General features: G+C 40.1%; 3 protein-coding genes across 3 annotated transcripts in view; 2 read left to right on the top strand and 1 right to left on the bottom strand.

The window, feature by feature from the left end:
• The first annotated feature begins 3,390 nt into the window (after positions 1 to 3,390).
• LOC143030977 (uncharacterized) overlaps positions 3,391 to 22,193 on the top strand; it is a 29,822-nt gene continuing 11,019 nt past the window's right edge. Inside the window, exon 1 of the mRNA XM_076194282.1 lies at positions 3,391 to 3,440. The gene's annotated coding sequence lies outside the window, so the exon portion shown is untranslated. The remainder of the gene's footprint in view (positions 3,441 to 22,193) is intronic.
• On the bottom strand, positions 12,353 to 13,126 carry LOC143030197 (uncharacterized). The gene has a single exon (XM_076193358.1). The coding sequence runs from the start codon at positions 13,124 to 13,126 to the stop codon at positions 12,353 to 12,355; it is 774 nt and encodes a 257-aa protein (XP_076049473.1).
• LOC143030554 (uncharacterized) lies at positions 16,550 to 18,088 on the top strand. The gene is made up of 2 exons (XM_076193704.1): positions 16,550 to 17,691; positions 17,844 to 18,088. Exon 1 carries the CDS (start codon positions 16,979 to 16,981, stop codon positions 17,687 to 17,689), a length of 711 nt encoding a protein of 236 aa, XP_076049819.1. The 5' UTR covers positions 16,550 to 16,978; the 3' UTR covers positions 17,690 to 17,691; positions 17,844 to 18,088.

Genomic DNA, 22,193 nt, shown 5'->3' with positions numbered 1-22,193 from the left:
AAACTGGCACCAACACTCTCAAAACTATCATATGAAGAGAGACTAGAAAAGCTTGAACTACAGACACTAGAGCAAAGAAGAGAGAGAGGAGATTTGATAGCTATTTACAGAATCATGAAAGGCATAGAAATTACTGATAGAGAGAATCTGATAAAATGGGATGACAGAAATACAAGAGGACACGGAAAGAAAATAAAAAAAGACAGCTATAGAAGAGACTTGAAAAAGAACAGCTTTCCTCACAGAGTAATAAACAATTGGAACAAGTTAGATGAGAAAGTGGTGTGTGCAAAAACAATACATGAATTTAAAAATAGTTTAGATAAAATGAGATATGAAGACGGGATCCACGAGCATAGCTCCCCTTCCCGTAAAATACAACTAGGTAAATACAACTAGGTAAACACACACACAAACACACACACACACACACACACACACACACGCGCGCGCGCGCACGCACACACGCACGCACGCACACACACACACACAAACACGCACACACACACACACACACACACACACACACACACACACACACACACACACACACACACACTCACACACACACACGCACTAATAGACAGTTGGAACAAGTTAGATGAGAAAGTGGTGTGTGCAAAAACAATACATGAATTTGAAAATACATACATACATATACCAAGGCTTTTCCCACTTACAAGGGGGTAGCCAAAAAGGAATTTGAAAATAGTTTAGATAAAATGCACTAAGCTACTTTATAACGGATTTTAAAGGCGGAGCATGCCGACAGGAGACCTTTTGGTCCATATCTAGGTCGGATGCGAAAAAAATCATAATAAAATAATAGTTATAAAAAAACTATAATAATGTATGCAACAAACGAAATACATAAATAAATGCATAGGTATAGTTGAATAACAAACCAACAGGTTATCAACCTCGGCAAATTAGTTTTCAGAGTAAAAATATTAAGGTAAGGCACCAAGAAACCAATATTTTAATGTGAGAAAACTGTTTTTAACATATTTTCTCCTGGATATGAGGAGCTCAAGATCGTTGGGTATTGCATACTTGGTGGTTTGTTGACCCAAAAACCTTCACATGCCAAGTTGCATGTCAATTGAGCCAATGGTGGTAAATGTTCATTTTTTGACATGGGCGCAATATAGCAATAGAAAATTAATTATTAATTTTGTAAATTATAATGTATCAACGTAATATATAATTTTGTGGGCAGAAATACATAAACAAACAAGTTGCTAAAAAAAATCGTAAGTAACGAAGTCGCGCCAGACGAATGGTACACCATGTTTGTTATGATAGATGCCGACGTCGAAGAAATGAAAGGATGATAAATTGGAATTCGTAGAGATCGGACGTCTCTTCAAACCAGCTCTTTCAACAAACTCCCAGGAATCTTCGCCGGCCGGTGGTAGCGAGGAGAAATATCTCCTTGCTGCTCCCGGTCTGGCATGGCCGACCTCTTCGTTGACGTCGGCAGGCGGGTTTACACCAAGACAAATACACACATTTCCCAAGTCACGTAATTCTCTGTTTTCAGAGTAGTGCTTGGAAGAAAAGCACACGCACACTTGCTCGCTGGCAAAGCAGAGGCCCAAACCGTCTCACTCAGAACCTTCAATCTGATCGCAGGCTGGTCGACAGAGAAACTTGGGACACCTCTCTGTCCGACTGGCCCGCAACCTAACGCTGGCCTCTTCGCTGACGCTGGTGAGCGAGTTTACACTTCTGACATTTACACACAATTCCCAATCGCGTAATTCTCTGTTTTCAGAGTTGTGATTGGAAGGAAAGAGATCATACAACACCCGCCCTTCTGCCCCCCTCCCCTCGCACCGCCACTGAATCAACTCTTCTAGAACTCAAACCCAACCTGGGGAAAAACAGGCAACGCACGCCCCACCTGTGGCTCATCAGGAACGCGCTCGCCAGCGGTGGTGGCGAGGAGTCATATCTCCTTTGCCGCTGCCGGTCTGGTTACGGACCGATCTCTTCGTTGACGTCGGCAGGCGGGTTTACACCGCCCGCCTGCCCCCTCTCGCACTGCCACTGGATCAGCTCTACAGGAACTCAAACCCAACCTCGGGAAAAACAGGCAACGCACGCCCCACCTGTGGCTTATAAGGACCGCGCTCTACACGCGGGAAGTGAACTCAATTCACTTCCCGTAAGATACACACATACACCTCTCACGAACAGTGCCATAACACACGCACAAACATCTACACTTACTTTTTCTTCGACTAAAATTAGCTTCCTTTCTAACTTTCTCTTCTACTACATCTCATTTCAGTTCACCTCCCACTAAAGATTTCTCCGTTTTTCCACCTTTCTCTACTACTACGCCTCCTACCAATTTCTAAACTTTCGTTGGTGATCCTGATCCTAACCCCGACGTCAGCGCTGCCCTCCAAGCTCCCGGTCCATTTCTCCCGAGCCACGACCACCAATAAACCCCTAATCGCTCGCAATTCGCCCGGTGGCAATAGCCCTCTTTTATACACTACTATCTTTTCATTTTCTTACAGACATTCTTCCCCTCCCACAAAAACCGATCCCGCGCAAGCGGGTGGTCTTTCCTAGAGATTCAGATTCAGAATTCGTCTAAACTAACCTAACCTAACCTGTGTTTAATAAATCAGTACCTGCAATTTATATGTCATCCAGATCGTCCTCGTCGTCATCGTTGTGAGAGACGGCGGGCTTTTCAGCAGATTTGCTTGTAGGAAGGTATCATTTATTTTCATTTCCACCCAGAAAATCGCATATTTCATGTACTATAATTTACAAAATTAATATATAATTTTCTCATGTAACAACTGAACAAATACCCCAGTAGTTTCGATTTTATTGATTATTTCTAAATTGAAAACAGTTGCCAAGGCAACATGTGCTAAAATTTCACAACAAAATCTCAAAAACTAAAGAGATGATATTAAAAAATAGTTTGGGAAAAAAGATCAGCAAAATCCAAAATGGCCATTTAAAATGCGCAAATACAGTCTCGTATATTTCATCAAAAATACCCACCTCAACATGGGACTTTTTTCAAAACGATTAATACCATTGGAAAGGTAAGGTTTTAAGAAATATAATACTTAAATTTCATTTCAAAATACCGGGAAATAGAGAAATGAGAAAAGAATGAAAATAGTGTTTGAGATCAGTAAATTCATTAGCAGAATCATCAGCATTTTACACCCACCCGCCTTCCTATTTTTCGCTTCTGTCTCAATAATACGCTTTTTTGTGCTCTTTGAGTAATTATTTTAACTATGTTGTTCCTCCTCAGTACAATATAGCTACAGATAAATAATGAATATGCTTTTTAATTTAAACAAATAATATACGGCTCTCGTTTTCCTAGACTCTCCGCCATCTTTGTTTACATATCGAAGCCCAGTGTCATATAGTCCTCACTCTTCCAAAGAAAGAAGGTAATGTTTGCATTCGTATGTATTTAATTAATTGCAGTATACAGGAAAGGAGTAATGCTCATGGGGTCCCGTCTCCTACTCACCAATTGGTCGTACTTAGGCTCAAATTGGTATACGTTCATCGATGTGAAACCGAGCATGCTTCCGAGTTTGATCTTCAATATTTTGTTACTGTTACACAATATTACATTCGCATTTCTCCATTTCTCCCGTATTGGGGAAAGGGGTGAAAGGTTCCTTAATGGATTCACTCAATTTTATTTGGTGCTGCCAACATCTTCAACTTCATTATGTCTTTCGACTTAGAGCAAATACTAGAGAAATATTCCAAGGGATGAGATGATGAGGCAACGACTGGAATGACGCAGGGGTATTTTACAAAAAATATTGGGCAAGGAATTGTCAGTGCATAGGTTATTCAAAACCTAGGCAATGGTATATGCTAATGTTATTCAGGAAATTTTTAGGAAGTGCGCACGTCTGTGATATAGCAATAGAAAATTAATTTTGTGAATTATAAAACAGTAACATGATATCAGTTTTTCTTGGCGGAAATCAATAACAAAACCTTGCTAAAAGCAAATATACTACTGAATGAAGCTGCGAGCATAGCATCGAGATGCCATGTAAGTTAGACGATGACTTTCACGTTGTGAAGCGGGTGTTCTCCAAATCCAGCTGACATTAATAAATGCTGTTACAAAGATAGTAGGGCTTCCTTCAAGCTATGCAACAACTCTACTCCATGCAATCCAAACAAGTTCTTAATCAGGCCGTCAGCATCCATGACGACGACCCGATGGGTCTTTAGAGTTATAGGTACCACATTACTAAAAACAGCTTAGGTGACATATGTTATGTAACATAGGTTAGGTTAGGTTAGAATAGATGAATTTATCATCCTGTAATTTCTTCAAACCTTGGCATCCATCAAAACAAAGATGATGTAACATTCACCCGCTGCAACTTCCTTTGTTAGTAAATCAGTTTTAGCAACTTTTTGTTATTAATTTCTGCCAAGAAAAACATATGTTGATGTATTATAATTTACAAAATAAATAATTTTTTTAAGGCTATATTATGTAGGTGTGCACTTCTAAAAATTGACATAACTTAGGCAATGTAAATGCTAATCAAGTACAATTCATTTAGAGACCAGATTATGCCTCAAATCACTACAATCCTAAACACACAATGACATGGATGATGCAAAAATACTAAAGAAAGAATGAAGGAGGATTGCAACTCATTACAACAAGACTTGGACAAGATCTGGAAATGGACTCAAAAGTTGGAAGTGAAATTCAATATCAAGAAATGTAGTATAATGGAATTTGGAAAAAGTAAAAACAGAATATCGAGAGATCATAAAGTTGATGAAAAAGAGGTAAAAAAAGTAAACTCAGAAAAAGCCCTTGGAGTGATGATCAGCAAAGACATGACACTATTAATAAAATAGTCGGAGAAACCTACAATTTATTGAGGTCAATGAAAGTGGCATATGTCTCTTTGAATGAAATTATAAGAAAAAAAAATACTCTAATAAAACCAAAACTCAAGTATGCAGCAACACTATGGACACCCAGTACCAAAAAGAATAAAGAAAAATTAGAAAGAATACAAAGAGCAACAACAAAACTGGCACCAACTCTTTCCAAAATGACATATGAAGAAAGACTTTCCAAATTAGAATTACCAGCTCTGGAACAAAGAAGGGAAAGGGGAGACCTACTATCTATAGAATTATGAAAGGAATGGAAATCATAGTTAAAAATGATTTACTGAAATGGGACAATGGAAAAACAAGAGGACAGGATAAAAAACTCAAAAAAGATAATTGCAAAAGTGATCTAAAAAAAAAGATAATAATAAATAGCTTCCCACACTGAATGATAGATACTTTGAACAAATTAGACAAAGAAACAGTGTGTGCAAACACTATTCAAGATTTTAAGAAAAAACTTGATGCTGAAAGATACAATGATGGGTCACCATGAGCATAGCTCCCTTCCCATATAATACAACTAGGTAAATACTAGTCCAAAACGTCATCCAAGGACCATGTAAATTGTTACATGAACTTCTTTGCTGACGATGCCAAATTACTCAAGAGAGTAAAAACGGAAGAAAATTGCAGATCACTGCAAGAAGACCTAGACAAAATATGTGAATGGAGTCAGAAATGTTAGATGAACTTCAACATTAAGAAATGTAGCATAATGGAATTTGGAAAAAGCAAAAATAGAATATTGGGTCAATATAAAATTGGAAACAAGGAAGTCAAAAAAGTTGATTCAGAAAGGGACCTGGGAGTGATCATCTCAAGTGACTTGACACCTGATAAACATGTCAATAAATCATTTCGAGAAACTCTGAATTTATCAAGATCAATGAAAGTGGCCTTCAACTACATGGATGAAGAAATGGTAAAGAAAATGGTGGTTAAACTAATAAGACCTAAACTAAAGTACAGTATGCTGCAACACTATGGGCACCTAGCACAAAAAAGAACTTAAGAAAATTAGAAAGAATCCAAAGAGCAGTGACAAAAATGGCACCTATACTATCAAATTTGACATACGAACAGAGATTGGATAAATTACATCTATCAACACTGGAACAGAGAAGAGAAAGAGGTGATTTGTTGACCATTTACAGAATTCTGAAAGGGATGGAAATACTCGATAGAATTGACTTATCAAAATGGGACAGAAGAGAAAGAGGACACAAAAAGAAGCTAAAGAAGGACAGTTAAAGAAGAGACCTGAAAAAGAATAGCTTTCCACATAGAGTGATTGATGTCTGGAACAAACTAAACGGACAAACAGTGAGTGCCAAAACTATACACGATTTAAAGAATAAACTGGATGTGGAGAGATGCGAAAACGGGTCACTGTGAGCATAGCTCTCATCCTGTAAAATACAACTAGGTAAATACACACATACACTATAAAATTTGATATATGAACAATGATTGGATAAATTACATATATCAACACTGGAACAGAAAAGAGAAAGAAGTGATTTGTAGACAATTTACAGAATAAAGAAAGGGAAGTTCTTTATAGAGATGACTTATTAAAATGGGACAGAAGAGAAACAAGAGGACACAAAAAGAAGTTAAAGAGGGACAGTTACAGAAGAGATTTGAAAAAGAATAGCTTCCCACATAGAGAGATTGACATCTGGAACAAACTAGATGGAGAAACAGTGAGTGCCAAAACTATACAAGATTTTAAGAATAAACTGGATGCAGAGAGATACAAAAGCAGTACACTACGAGAATAGCTCTCTTCCCATAAGATATAACTAGGTAAATACACACACAAACTTGATGTGGCACATGCACCAGCAACATGCAAATTCCTCAGCTTCAGAAAATATATTTCTACATTTTGTTCACTGTACGGGGCAGAAACATGGAACATAAGAGAGGAGGAGTTTGAATGTGTTTGAGTTGAGGTGCCTGAGAAGTATGATAGGGGTTACTAGGCTGGATAGAGTGAGAAATGAGGAGGTGAGGAGGAGAACAGGGGTAGAAAGGGAGTTGGGAGATAGGGTTGATGAAACAGTATTGGGATGGTTTGGACATATGGAAGGAATGAGTGAAGAAAGACTAGTAAAAGAGGTGTGGAAGGCAGAGGTGGAAGGAGTGAACATGAGGGGTCGACCAAGGGTGAGATGGATGGATGGGGTAAAAGGGGCATTGGGAAAGAGGGGAATGTCTGCTGAGGAAGGACGGGAGAGGACAGAAGATAGGGGTGATTGGAATAGGAGGAGGACAAAAGGAATCAGCAACTACCACCCCTCCCAACCTCCCTTGCACTGCGAGCATCATGACACAAAATATTGATAAAAATCCTTAATTTTCATTTTCTATGGCTTAATATGTGAAATCTGAATGCGCCACTGTGTTCAGGAGTTGTATATGTAGAACATACATTTTATTCTACATTTGATATCATATTTGCTCTAAACATCAATTGTAAATAAAGATGTATATAAACCTATACTATCTTTTCCTTGATTTCAATTCCACATAATTACTCAGTTTTGTATCCCATAGAGTATTGAAATGTTTGTTTTAGTTGTAGAGTGTTTGCTGTTTCCAATGATTGAAACCAAAATTTCCTATCTTATGAACAAAATGGAGAAATATTATATTTTCTGAAGGAGGTGAGGAATCTGCATCTTGCTGGTGCCTGTGTGGAGCAGGAGTCTAATGGAGTACCAAGCTGCATGGCAGAAATCAAGTGTAACTTCTTATCGGAATAGACTTTAGCCATAGGTAGAAATAGGTAAAGCTCGGTTGACTAGATAAGTTTGTCTCTCTAAGATAACAGACATAAACCTATTGTAGATTTATTTATGGGCTTGTGGTACTATTTCTGCCAAAATTCTCATGTTTACTCATCCTGGGGTGGTGTTCCTTGATAAATGGAAACCAAGTGATTTGCTGTAGAAACCAATAAACAATTCACAAAAATTACTCATTTCTGATATCCTTGGTGGGTGGATGTAAGCCTCACACTTTTTTTATTTCTCTTTGTGATATTTATTCATCCATTCCTGCATCTTATTATTTTTCTATTAATTTTCATATTACCAGTCACCTAAAAATTCAATCTCATGTTGATTTATGAGTAAGATTGCTATATGGCACAAATATTCATTCAAATTACTTGTAACTCATTTGAAGTGGCCGTTTCCACTGAATAACTATAGCTCAATAAACTTTTCCCACTTTGCACCTTGTTTTAGTGATTGACAGAAGTGAGGAGTGAATCTAACCTACCTTAGTTGTAGGTAGGGACAAGTTAGGATAGATTGACTAAAAGTAATTTACTTCTTACTCAAGGATGTCAGAAATCAACATTTGATTTTGTTATTTATAGGCTTGTGGTGGTATATGTGTGGAATATCACTTGTTTCCCCCCAAAACAAGAGATTTGCTGTAGAAATCAATATCAGATGGTGATTTATGACATCCTTGATTGGTGTGTGTGTAGTGGTCCTCTCTGAAAATTTGACAAAGATATTTTATATCCAATGATGCTACTGTATACTTCTCTTTTTTCTTATGTCCTCTACCTCTATAATATTTATTCAGCCATTCTTTTGCCTTATTATTTCCTGATTATATACTGTCCCAATCTGTGTTTGTTCAGTGCAACCCCATCATTTTTAGTATTTATTCAACCTTCCATATCTTCTTCCTTTAACCTCTTAAATACGAGCCAAATTCTTGTGTGCAGTATCGGATGCCTAATGTATGATGCATCACACTACTTGCATTATAAGATATGAAATCTGCTGTTACTTGTTTTCTTTCACTGAGTAATGATAAACACATGAAATATTATCAAACTAGTTCACAGAATTCAGGAGTCACTCAGCTACAACCACAAAATAGATATAATTTTGATGCCAACACCCTCATCCACGTATACCCACTCGCACTTCATGACGCCTGGTAGGCATCATTGTAACAAAGAGGTTAATGGTGGTATTCTTTAAAAAAAATTCCTTATATAAATCTTATATAAATCCTTGGAAGTAAAAAATTTATTTAAGGAAAGAATTTTTATTTTAAGAATACAAGATTCTTACAGTGGTATTCTTAAAAGAAATCCTTTATTATATAAATCTTCACCCAAGTATTTATGTAAAATTTATATTAGGATTTTTTTTCTCTTTTAAAGAATACCACCGTAATATAAGTATTATGAGTCATTTGTTCCCTTTCCCTACTGCATTTTCGTTAGATGCCCCCACTCTATTTGTTTATGCTCGTGTTACACCTTTCACAAGCTGTCAAAAAGTTAATGTCGAACTTATTTTTTTCTAACAGGTTGAGGGTAAATATCATCATCTTGGAAAAGGCATCTAAAAATTCTGTATATTCATCATGAAACAGAGAAACTCATGTGACACACCTATCTCATGAGTCATCTTAAATATCACATGATGGCCCACACTGGAGAGAAACCTTTCCATTGTGACCTGTGTGATGCAGCTTTCTCAGGAAAGACTAGTCTCAAAAGTCACATGATGACCCACACTGGAGAGAAGCCTTTCAAGTGTGACCTGTGTGATGCAGCTTTCTCAAGAAAGACTACTCTCAAAAATCACATGATGACCCACACTGGAGAGAAGCCTTTCAAGTGTGACCTGTGTGATGCAACTTTTTCACGAAAGAGTGGTCTCAAATATCATGTGATGGCCCACACTGAAGAGAAGCCTTTCCAGTGTGACCTGTGTGATGCAACTTTTTCAGAAAAGAGGACTCTCAAATATCACATGATGGCCCACACTGGAGAGAAACCTTACAATTGTGACCTGTGTGATGCAGCTTTCTCAGGAAAGACTAGTCTCAAAAATCACATGATGACCCACACTGGAGATAAGCCTTTCAAGTGTGACCTGTGTGATGCAGCTTTCTCATGGAAGAATAATCTCAAACAACATATGGTAACCCACACTGGAGAGAAGCCTTTCAAGTGTGACTTGTGTGATGCAGCTTTCTCAGGGTATAATGGTCTCAAATATCATGTGATGGCTCACACTGGAGAGAAACCTTTCAAGTGTGACCTGTGTGATGCAGCTTTCGGAATAAAGGATGGTCTCAAACGACACTTGGTGACCCACACTGGAGAGAAGCCTTTCAAGTGTGACCTGTGTGATGCAGCTTTCGGAATAAAGGATGGTCTCAAACAACACTTGGTGACCCACACTGGAGAGAAGCCTTTCAAGTGTGACCTGTGCGATGCAGCTTTCTCACGAAAGGGTAGTGTCAAACGACACTTGGTGACCCACACTGAAGAAAAGCCTTTCAAGTGTAACCTGTGTGATGCAGCTTTCTCACGAAAGGCTAATCTCAAACGACACTTGGTGACCCACACTAGATAGAAGCCTTTTAAATGCGGCATGTGAGATACAGCTTTCTCAGGAAAGAGTCATCTCAAACTACACATGGTTAACCACACTAGAGAGAAGCCTTTCCAGTGTAACCCGTGTGATTCAGTTTTCCAACAAAAGGGTCCTCGAACGACACATGATGACCCACACTGGATAGAAGCCTTTCCAGTGTGACCTGTGAGATGCAGCTTTCTGAAGAAAGAGTGCTCTCAAATATCGCGTGATGACGCACACTGTAGAGAAGCCTTTTACGTGTGAACTGTTTGATGCAGCTTTCTCAGAAAAAAAAAAGACCTCACATGGTGGCCCATACAGGAAAGAAAACCTTTCAGCCTTCTCACCAAGGATTCGTTTCAAATTTCACGTAGTGATTCACACGTCCTCACGAAAGATTGATATAATATATTAGGTGATGACCTACGCTGATGGGCGCACAGATAAATACATTAGTCATGCATACATGAATCTTACCTAACCCTTTCATGAATCTTCGTAATGTGTTAATGCCAAATGGATTTGTTATCCGTGTGTCCAATTATGAATTCATTATTGATGTTGCAAATTTCATGAATATTAATCTGTAGAGATTCACAATGTACGTAACATATGCTACCTAGGCCTATAGCCTAGGCTATGTCCTGTGTTGTTGGCTTAGTGCCAAACGCTGCATTGCAATTAGCAATGCCTCGCCTCTAGCCTGCGGCGTTTGTTGAAGGCCTGACTTCTTTGACCCTTGGTCAATTTAGGGGTCGATCCTAGGGCTGGATTGGATGCGAAGGTCGTTGGGATCACATACCAGGCCGCACAACTCCTAAATATTCAGTAGAATAAGCCAGATCCTTCACAAGACGGGCTCAAAGTGATCCAAGCAAAATTTAGAATGTTCACTTGGTACCCACAACGATCCCTTTCTCCTTGTTCTGTCCACCTTCCGCATCCATATAGCCCTTCGATCTGCATCACAGGGGAATTGAAAGAAGCTCCGACCACTACTTTGCCCGTTGTTACATTTGGCAGGTACACAATAGACCATAATTTATTCAATTTTCTCACATTCAGTGTTGAACAGTGACGTGTGAATGGCGATGTTTGGCTACTAATACATCACTCCTCGGAAGATTCTTGACGATAGCCGAAGGCGGCTCTATTTTCGAATTGCAAACGATTGAGGTATGAAAAATAGCGTTTGTGTGCCTAAATTCTAATTGGCAAACCTATATCATGGGGATGGTCGGTAATGTTTATTTACTCTCCTTGGGGTTTTAAAAATTGTCTTCCGTTTTGCATTCTGACCTCTAAGTGTTCCATGAAGTGCACGGATCGTTTTGTAATTACGAAAAATCAAGAATATTAGGAAATGGTGCAACTGATGGATATATATGTATGTCATGACGGATAAAATTCTGTTTATCTTAGTGTTGTGTAGAGTTCTTTGGAATATACGACATTGTTACTTGAAATCTGTGTTACTGTAAATATATCTACGGTAATATATTTAGCAGTGTTTATTGTATCCTTTGAGACAACTCTCGTATTTCATATGATGAATTCTTCGTTGTTGACGAATAATGATAAAATTGCTGAACGGTTTTGTAATTAATTGTGCTAAGAAGAGCTTGTTCGTGGTGTCTAGTGGTATTATTGCATGTGCTTGTTCTCTCGTAACTCCTGAGGTAGAACCTTGCTGTTGCAAGTGTAGTTGCAAAGGGGCGAGAGTGAAACGCACCTTAGGCGACTTACGCGTTTATTAATCATTGGGGATATGTGTACAGGAGAGCGCGTGCTGCACGCAGGAAGACAAACGGGATCTCTCGGCTTGGGCCCGGAAGGGGCGCGTCCCACCTCAGGCCGAAGACTCTGCCGACCATCCATCTAGATATGTTCGGAACTCTGCCTAGCAGCTCTAGGCGCGGTTACGTGCATGTGACATCATGCTTCCGAATGTCTACACGCCTACGTTCCTTCTTACTCTTATTAGGTGCCTATATAAGTAGTCATTCGTGTCTATGTGGCACTGTGGTCACGCTCGTAGAACCATCGCGAGGGGTACATCTATTCGCGAGCCGAGACGACCGACGGAGAATCAGGGAATCTACACACAAAGACCGCGGGCTCTCCACCGAGGGATGGGACGCGACGGGGCCGACGGCGTCGGGAGTGCAAGGGGACACTGGGCGGAGGTTGCGCCACCAGAGTTTCCCGTTCGGGAGGTGGATTTCCTTGTCTTTGGACCTATCGCGGCCCATAAGCACCCCGACCTTGCCCCAACGGAGGGACAACCGGTCCTGAATCTGGGTGGGTTGGCCGACACTCAATTGGAGGAGGGGCCGGGCGTGCTCGTTGTACCGGGGCTGCACCTGGTCAGCTTGAGAGGCGGCGCGGGAAACACAATCCTCCTCCGAAAAGGAGTCCGGGTGGGTCGGGACGCAAGTGCGGAGAGGGCAGCCGTACATGCTCTGGGCGGGGGAGCGGCCGGTAGGAGACGGGGTGTTGCCTAATTCTAGGAGGCCTCGGTCGAACTCCTCGCACTCGATATTACCGTTGGGCGCTGTCTTTAGGATGAGGTGCTTAGCGGCCTTAACTGCGGTTTCGGCGTGCCCATTGGACTGGGGATAGTTCGGTGAGGTGACCATATGGTGGACACCCCAGTGTTCCGTGAAACGGTTGAATTCAGTGCTGGTAAAAGGGAGGTCACCTTCGGTGAGAAGGCAGGGGGGGACGCCTACCTTAAGTAGCAGCAGAATTTCCGGATGACTGGTAGACGTCATGTCCTGGTCGCAGGGTGCGATGACGGGTCAACCTGAGAGCTTGTCTGTGTTAGCTCCACTGCCACTAACAATTAGTCACTTGTGTTATTCATCTGTAGGCCCCATGTCTCTTCCTTCTCTTAAGTATGTTTCTATTAAAGCTTCGGTCACGAGTTAATAAAATTTCTTGATGGGGTAAATTAAAATGAGACATTATTTCTTATCTTCTTAGTAAATACACTTGTTCAATCTACGCCAAGGGACTCTTGGGATCCTTATACATTCTACCATTCAAGTCTGCTCCGACGTCACAATTTAATTCACCCAATAACTTTGAACGTTACAGACAAGTGCCACCCTGTAAGGGCGTGACTTTACCTCCATGCACCAATTTCTCTCCTCCTCCACCTTTTTCTCCAATCAGAAAGACTGGTATACTGTCTCAAGCAATACTGTTTACGTAAGCACTTATGTCGCAAGCGGAACATGGCTTGATGTATACATTTCGTCACATCAGCACTCTCTCGATACCCTAACCTATGTTTACAAAACGCAAGACGGCAAGCGAGAATATTCAACTCTGCACTTCCTAAAGGCCATTGTTTCAAAACATCCAAGTAATAAAATTTGTATATCTTTTCACTTACTATCTACTTAAATGTCTCCCTCTACCGGCCTCTTACAGAATGTGAAGCAGGTGAATCGCGCCTTTGCTCCATGTTCCCTGGCTGGGTGGGTGTGGCATGCATGGGTAGGCTGGTGGGTAGTGTGATGCCATATTCGCTCTGTACTGTATATAGGTCACGGTCGCGGCGGGAAAAGCTCTGCCGAGAGGTTCAATATCATGTGAGTGGGATGAAAGCCCCCTGTGTCAGCACCAGTACGTGTTTACGAAAGTTTAACTCCACGTAACGTGGCGTCCACTGTCTAGCGTCAAACTGTACTTACGGTCCAACATACACACTGCCGCCTAGTCCTTACAACACTTCCGTCAACACTTCGTTCATGTACGCGCCACCGAATTGCGTATCATGTTACTGTCACTCTTCGTTCATGCGCGCGCCATTTATTAACTTATCGTCGGTTTTGTGTCACTGTTGCAAGGGTATCCTACTGACTGCGCCATGTTGCAAGCTCTGTTGCATGAGGGGTGACAGTGAAACGCACGTAGGGCTATTCATGCATTCATTAATTGATGGGTTATGCTTACAGGAATGCGCGTGGTGCATGTAGGAAGGCTAACGGATATCTGTCGCTTGGTATGCGTGGCCCTGCGTGACTTCCACGCGTAGCAGCAGTATGAAAAGGACCCTTGTTGGTCGTATGAAATGGCTCTAGATCGACAGGCGTTGCAGCTGGTTAGGTTATAACTGTGTCGCGCTACACCGAGCTGTGCACTCTGCTATACAGGATACCATTCTACAGTACACTAATCCACACTTGCTAGGTCGAGTTGTCATGTCTTCTCCTGTTCTGTTGAATTTGTTGTTTTCGTGAATTTTTCAAGATCATTTTGTTTCGGATGGTAGCAGTTTATACATACACGCGCGCGAGCACACACACGCGCACACACACACACACACACACACACACACACACACACACACACACACACTTCAACGAATGGACGGCTTAGAAGACGTTCTGAAGAAAATTGAAGTTTGTGGATCCCAACGCAAAGAGAAGTGCCTATTGTTTTTACAGGGTGGGGGGGAAATTGCTCGTGGAGTAGTAGGAAAGTAGGGAAAGAGGAAAGGGGGAGGGATTACTGAGGGAAATGGAAGGAAATGAGGAAGGAGTAGACTTGGCCCATGCAGACAGGCGAAAGGTAAACAAAAGGCCTCCCGACGACGACGAAATGTCTAATAAAAATGTAAAAATTAGAAGTATAGATAAGAGCAATACAGTAGAAAGTGATGAGAATATTTTCAAGGGATTTAAAGAGGGTGGGGGGGACACAACCCCCCCCCCCCCCCGACTGACAAGACTAGAGGAGAAGGTTGATAAGGTGATCGAGGACTTGGAGAGTAGGTTAGGTCATATGAACACCATTTTACAAAGGGTTGAAAGATTGGAAGAACTAGAAAAGGCGAATAAAAACTTAACTGATGAAATAAAAGACCTAAAAAGACAGTTAAGAGAAGTAAAGGTGGAGAATGAGGAATTGAAGAAGAATAGTAAAGAAAACAGACAATAGCTAAGGAAACTAAGAATTGGAAAACAACCCAAGAAGGAAATAAGGTTTCATTCACTGACATAGTCAAACAGCAATTGAAAGAACATACTGAAGACTCAGTTATTAAAGTGATGAGACAAAAGGAGAATATAGTAAGAGATTTAGCAGACAAGAAGAAATGTATATATTAGGAATGGAAGAAAAAACACAACACAGATAGAACCACAAGAATCAAAGAGGAAAATGAAAAAGTAAGCCAATTACTAGAATCAGTTCAGGAAGATGAACCAGAAATTATGAAACAAATCGAAGAGAAATTTAGACTCGGAAAGTATAGCACAGACAAGACCAGACCAATTAAGATTAAATTCAAGTCACAAACAACGGCAGAGAATATCTTATCCAAAACAGGGAAACTAGCAACAAGTGAACAATATAAAAAGATATGGATAAAAAGGGAAATTAATAAAGAGGAAAGAGAGGAAGAAAAGCAGAAAAGACTTTAATCTAATGCAAAAAAAGAGAACAGAACGGAGTCGGAGAAAGAGAGATTCTATTGGAGAGTAGTGAACATGAAACTAAGGAAGTTCGACATACAAAAGAAAAACATATGGGAAACAGAGAACACAATGGAAGTGGCAGAAAACTAAGAGTGTCTTACACAAATATAGATGGATTAATAACAGGATTGAATGAGCTGAATGATTATTTGAAAGAAAAAGAACCGGACATAATGGGAATTGTAGAAACAAAATTAAAAGGCCCACTACCACCCAACAGTGTAGGACATGGTGCATACAATTATTGGATTAGAAACAGAGAGAAAAAGCAAGGGGGTGGAGTTATGTTCCTGACTAAGAAGGATATAAACGTGAAAGGTGTCATATATGGAAAGAATACAGTAGAGATGATTATGATAGAAGTGGAAGACAGAGATAAGAAGAGCAGAAAATTTGTGATAAATTATGTGCCTCCAAAAACAGCCTCATGGGAGGAGAGTGAACATAAAAGTATGTTAGAGGACACAAAGATAACATTAAATAAAATAATGGAAGATGGAGGAAGAATAGTTATGATGGGCGACTTTAATTGCAAAGAAATCTGCTGGGAAGAAATGACAGTAAAGGGTGGAGACGACTCATGGGGAAACGCTCTACTTGAGATGATTACTGACCACACAATGACACAATGGATACAGGAGAACACTAGGTATAGAAATGAAGAACCATCGAGACTAGACTTGTTAACCCTAGAATGGTAACCTGGGGTGATTTTCTCCCTAGTGAATTTGGAGATTATGCAATTCACCCACAAGGCATGGTGGGAATGGGTTGGCGGTCTCAGTACCTTCATGGCCTTGTCTGACTTGGTTGGTGGAGGGTGTGCTGTCCGGCTCTCTCACTGTTTTTTTTCCATAGACTGCATTTAGGGAGAATTTCTCCCAGACTTACTGTTACCGTAAGTTGTACAAGTATGGCCTCAAGCTCGTTCTCATCAATGATAGTGAGTCCAGTTACTTACTTGGTGGCATCCCTTACTTGGGGAAGCAGGGGACTCAACCAAGGGGCAACCTTACACTCGGCCATCACTTTACCCGAGAGCTGACGAGGCCCTACCATGGAACACACCGGAACGTCACGACTGACAACTGGTTCACCTCTGTTCCCCTGGTATCAGATCTCCTAAATAACTGTGACATGACTCTTGTTGGCACAGTGCGCGCCAACAAGAAGGAGATACCGAAGGAGATGAAGGAGAAAGGTACAAGAAAGCGGGGATCAAGTGCCTTCCTGTACACAAAGGAAATGACTCTGGTGTCATATGTGTCTGATACATCCAAAACAACAAAGAAACTAGTGTTGCTCCTGTCATCTCAGCACTCTCAGCCCAACATTGGCACTAAAGGAAAGCCGGAGATTATTGACTTCTACAATTCAACGAAAGGAGGAGTTGATACTTTTGATCAAATGTGTTCCCTGAGTTCCTGTTCGCGCAAAACAAGACGTTGGCCACTCTGTATCTTCTATGGAATGCTGAATGCTGCCAATGTGAACTCTTACATTATATACAAGGAGAATATGGAAAGAGGGGGCAACAGAAAAATCATGTCACGCAAGAAGTTCATGCTGCAGGTCGGGAAGGCACTAATCACTCCATGGGCCACGTCACGGCTGCTTTTACCCTTGCCTCGATCCCTGCAGTCCTTGATCACCACTGTCTGCAATGTACCCTCACCAGGCAGTGCTGCAGGATCACCAGGGACATCTTTCTCAGACAGCAGTGGTGCATTGGTGCGCTGTTGTGAGTGCCCGGTCAAGTCGGACAGGAAGACGCGTCACAGGTGCAACAAGTGCGTCAGGCCCATGTGTCCTCGCCATCTGTATCCTGTCTGTGGTGACTGTATCTGAGTGTATGTATAGTACTGTATGTGTTTCAGTGATGTACTTTGAGTCATTTGAAGCATAATTTGCCATACTGCAAGTGTTGAAAGAATAAATAATAAAAAAAATTTATTTGGTACGTACTGAAAAATTTACCCTTTTTTGTCCGTCTCCCATACAGATTGTAGACAAGCTAGAGGGATGGGACTCAGCCAGGGCGTAGTCCCATGACCCAAGAACACTACTACACCAGAAAAAAACAATCTGGCCTGTATGATTTTTTTTGTCAAATTAATTATTAAGTTCCACCAAAAAAAAGTATCTTTTTTAGTTTGTTTTTGAAAAAAAAATATATATATATAATTTAAAGGATAATATCATTTATATTATGCTCAATAATAGAGTACAAGATGTATTTTCTTTGTATGTTTTTCAAATAAAATAATTACCAGGATAAGTATCTTATTTCAATTATTTAATTATCGGGAGAAATTCTCCCGGGGTTACCTTTCACGTTTCTGAAATCGAGGGTTACCATTCTAGGGTTAATTACATCTGAACCTAGAATAGTGGACAAGATTGAATATAAAACACCAATAGGTAAAAGTGACCACATATTGATTGAACTGGAACTTAATGAAGAAAAATATAAGAAAAGAAATTAACAAGATATAAAAGTCATAATTATTTATTAAATAACAAACTATGATAAAATAAGAGAATTCTATAACAAGTCAACTGGGAAGAAATATACAAAGAAGAAACATCAGTGGAAAAGAAATGGAATATTTTGACAAAAATTTACAAAAAAAGAGTGGAAAAGTATGTCCCAAGACAAAAACAAGAAAAAGAATATGTAAAATGCTGGTACAACAAAAGTTGTAGGGAGTTAAAAGACAAAAGAGACAAAGCCTGGACCAGATGGAAAAAAGACAGAAGACCTGGAAAATGGAAAATATATACCGGTTATAGAAATGAATATGTACAAACGTGCAGAGAGGAAAAGAGAAAATATGAAAAAGACGTCATAGAAAAATGTAAAGATCAACCAAAACTATTCTACAGATTTGTAAACAATAAACTGGAAAACAAACAGGACTTGGAGAAATTAAGACAAGGGGGAGTTGAATACACTGAGGAAATGGAAATGGCGGAAATTATGAACAAACATTTTAAATCAGTGTTTACAAGGGAGAACATACAACCTGAAGAGATTGAATGGAAAGAGAAAGTCCCCCCTATAGAAGAAATAGAAGTATCAAAGAATGAAATATTGATACACTTGAGTAATCTTGATGTCAGAAAATCGCATGGACCAGATGAAATAGCAAACTGGATTCTGAAAGAATGCAGGAATGAACTGGCAGACAAAATACATAGCATAATAAGCAGTTCCTTGAAAGAAGAAAAAGTTCCAGAAGATTGGAAAAAAGCAAATATAGTACCTATATATAAAGGAGGAAATAAAGAAGAACCTACCAACTATAGACCAGTCTCTCTAACAAGTACAATAGCAAAAATTTGTGAAAGAATTATAAAAAATAGATGGGTAAAATACTTGGAAAAAAACAACGTACTAAATCCAAGGCAATTTGGATTCAGACAAGGACGATCATGCGTCACCAATTTAATATGTTTCTATTCAAGGCTACTAGATATTATACACGAAAGAGATGGATGGGCTGATTGTGCATTTCTAGACCTAAAAAAAGCTTTTGACAAAGTACCACATAAGAAGTTGCTTAAGAAACTAGAATCTGAAGGAGGAATACAAGGTAAATTACTAAATTGGATGGAAGACTTTTTGCAAGAAAGAAAAATGAGAGTAGTGATAAGAAACCAGCACTCAAAATGGAATGAAGTAATAAGCGGTGTCCCGCAGGGAACAGTTCTGGCCCCAATAATGTTTGCTATATATATTAATGATATGGATGAAGGAATTGACAGCTATATGAGCTTCTTTGCAGACGATGCAAAACTACTGAAAAGAGTGAAAACTGAAGAAGATTGTGAATCACTACAGAGAGATCTATATAAAGTACAGGAATGGAGTAGGAAGTGGGAGATGGAGTTCAATACAAAAAAGTGTAGTATAATGGAATTTGGAAAAAGCAAAAACAGAATAACAGGATCATATAATTTGGGAGAAGAAGGAATAAAAAAAGTAGAAAATGAGAAGGACCTGGGAGTCATTGTTATGAATAATATGTCACCTGAGAAACATATAAATAAGATTTTTGGAGAAACTTATAATTTAATAAGAACAATCAAAGTGGCATTAACATACCTGGATGAAGAAATGGTGAGGAAAATCCTAATCACCTTGATAAGACCAAGATTGGAATATGCAGCAACGATATGGTCACCAAGTACAAAAAAATGTATAAAAAAACTTGAAAGAATACAAAGAGCAATTACAAAACTGGCACCAACACTCTCAAAACTATCATATGAAGAGAGACTACAAAAACTTAAACTACAGACACTAGAGCAAAGAAGAGAGAGAGGAGATTTGATAGCTATTTACAGAATCATGAAAGGCATAGAAATTACTGATAGAGAGAATCTGATAAAATGGGATGACAGAAATACAAAAGGACACGGAAAGAAAATAAAAAAGACAGCTATAGAAGAGATTTGAAAAAGAACAGCTTTCCTCACAGAGTAATAGACAGTTGGAACAAGTTAGATGAGAAAGTGGTGTGTGCAAAAACAATACATGAATTTAAAAATTGTTTAGATAAAATGAGAAATGAAGACGGGACCCCCACGAGCATAGCTCCCCTTCCCGTAAAATACAACTAGGTAAATACAACTAGGTAAATACACACACACACACACACACACACACACACACACACACACACACACACACTCACACACACATGCATAAATATATGTATATACACATATATACATATATATATATATATACATACATATATATATATATATATATATATATATATATATATATATATATATACATACATATACCAAGGCTTTTTCCCCCTTACAAGGGAGGTAGCCAAAGAGGAAAAGGCATAAAATAATTCCCACCCATTCCATCCCTGAATACACTCCCCCTCCCCCCCGCTTATCTTAGCAGCTCCTGGATGACGGGTTATCCCTGCACCTTGTCCACTCCCCTGGGTCAGAAGCAGTGTCGCAAGACACAGCACATCCACAACAAGGCCGCTTCATTAAATCGGCGACCCCTCCTCTCCGTCCCCCCATTGCATAAAAGGAGAAGACGGGAAGAAATCCTTTCGGGCTGCGTCAAAATTTGCTCACACACACTACCTCACCCCCATCCCCCCGCCCATTCCACCTCATGCATCACAGCATCATCCATATACAACCATTCTCCATTCACCCCTGTCTTCTGTCCTCTCCCGTCCTTCCTCAACAGACATTCCCCTCTTCCACAAAGCCCCCTTCACCCCATCCATCCACCTCATCCTAGGACGTCCCCTCATGTTCACTCCCTCCACATCTGCCTTCCATACCTCTTTTACCAGTCTTTCTTCACTCATTCTTTCCATGTGTCCAAACCATCCCAATACTCTTTCATCCACCCTGTCTCCCAACTCCCTTTCCACCCCTGTTCTACTCCTCACCTCCTCATTTCTCACTCAATCTAGCCTAGTAACCCCCATCATACTTCTCAGACACTTCATCTCAAACACATTCATACTCCTTCTCTCTTCCTCTCTTATGTTCCATGTTTCTGCCCCATACAGTATTGTTGGCACAATCACTCCTTCATACAGTCTCCTCTTAGCATCTATTCCCAAATGTCTATTCTTCATTACACTCTTTAACCCACCAAGGCATTTACTCGCTTCTCTCAATCTACATTCTACCTCCACCTGCACTCCACTTTTTCCTGCCACATTTGCACCCAAGTATCTAAAACTATCCACTTCCTCCAGTCGCTCTCCCTTAATGCTCACTTCCAGTCTACTGCCACTTTCACCCCTTGTACATTTCATCACCTTACTTTTACCCACATTTATCTCTAGCTTTCTTCTATCACATACTCTCCCAAACTCTGTCACCAACTTCCTTAATCCCTCCTCCGATCCTGCCACAAGCGCAGTGTCGTCCGCAAACAAGAGCTGACTCACCTCCCACTTTTCTCCATTTTCTTTAACCATCTCCAATCCCTGACCCACTACCCTTGCATTTACCTCTCGCACTACCCCATCCATGTTCAAGTTGAACAACCAGGGCGACATAACGCATCCTTGACGAAGTCCCACCTTTCCCTCGAACCACTCACTCTCCATTTCTAATCCTGACACAAGCTCTACTACTCTCATAAAACCTTTGACAGCTCCTAGTAGCTTTCCTCCTATCCCATGTATCTGCATAACCTCCCACAGTGCCTTTCTGTCTACCCTATCGTAAGCCTTTTCCAGATCCATAAAAGCCCCAAAAACATCCTTCCCCTTTCCTATAGCTTTCTCACATATCTGTCTTACCACAAAGATCTGATCTACACAACCTCTATCCGTCCTAAATCCAC

Source organism: Oratosquilla oratoria, chromosome 12 (genome assembly GCF_046742065.1).
Source record: "Oratosquilla oratoria isolate Oo_2021 chromosome 12, ASM4674206v1, whole genome shotgun sequence".
NCBI lineage: Eukaryota > Metazoa > Arthropoda > Malacostraca > Stomatopoda > Squillidae > Oratosquilla > Oratosquilla oratoria.
The sequence above is the reverse complement of the archived record's forward strand: the minus strand, read 5'-3'. Positions and strand labels throughout refer to the sequence as shown.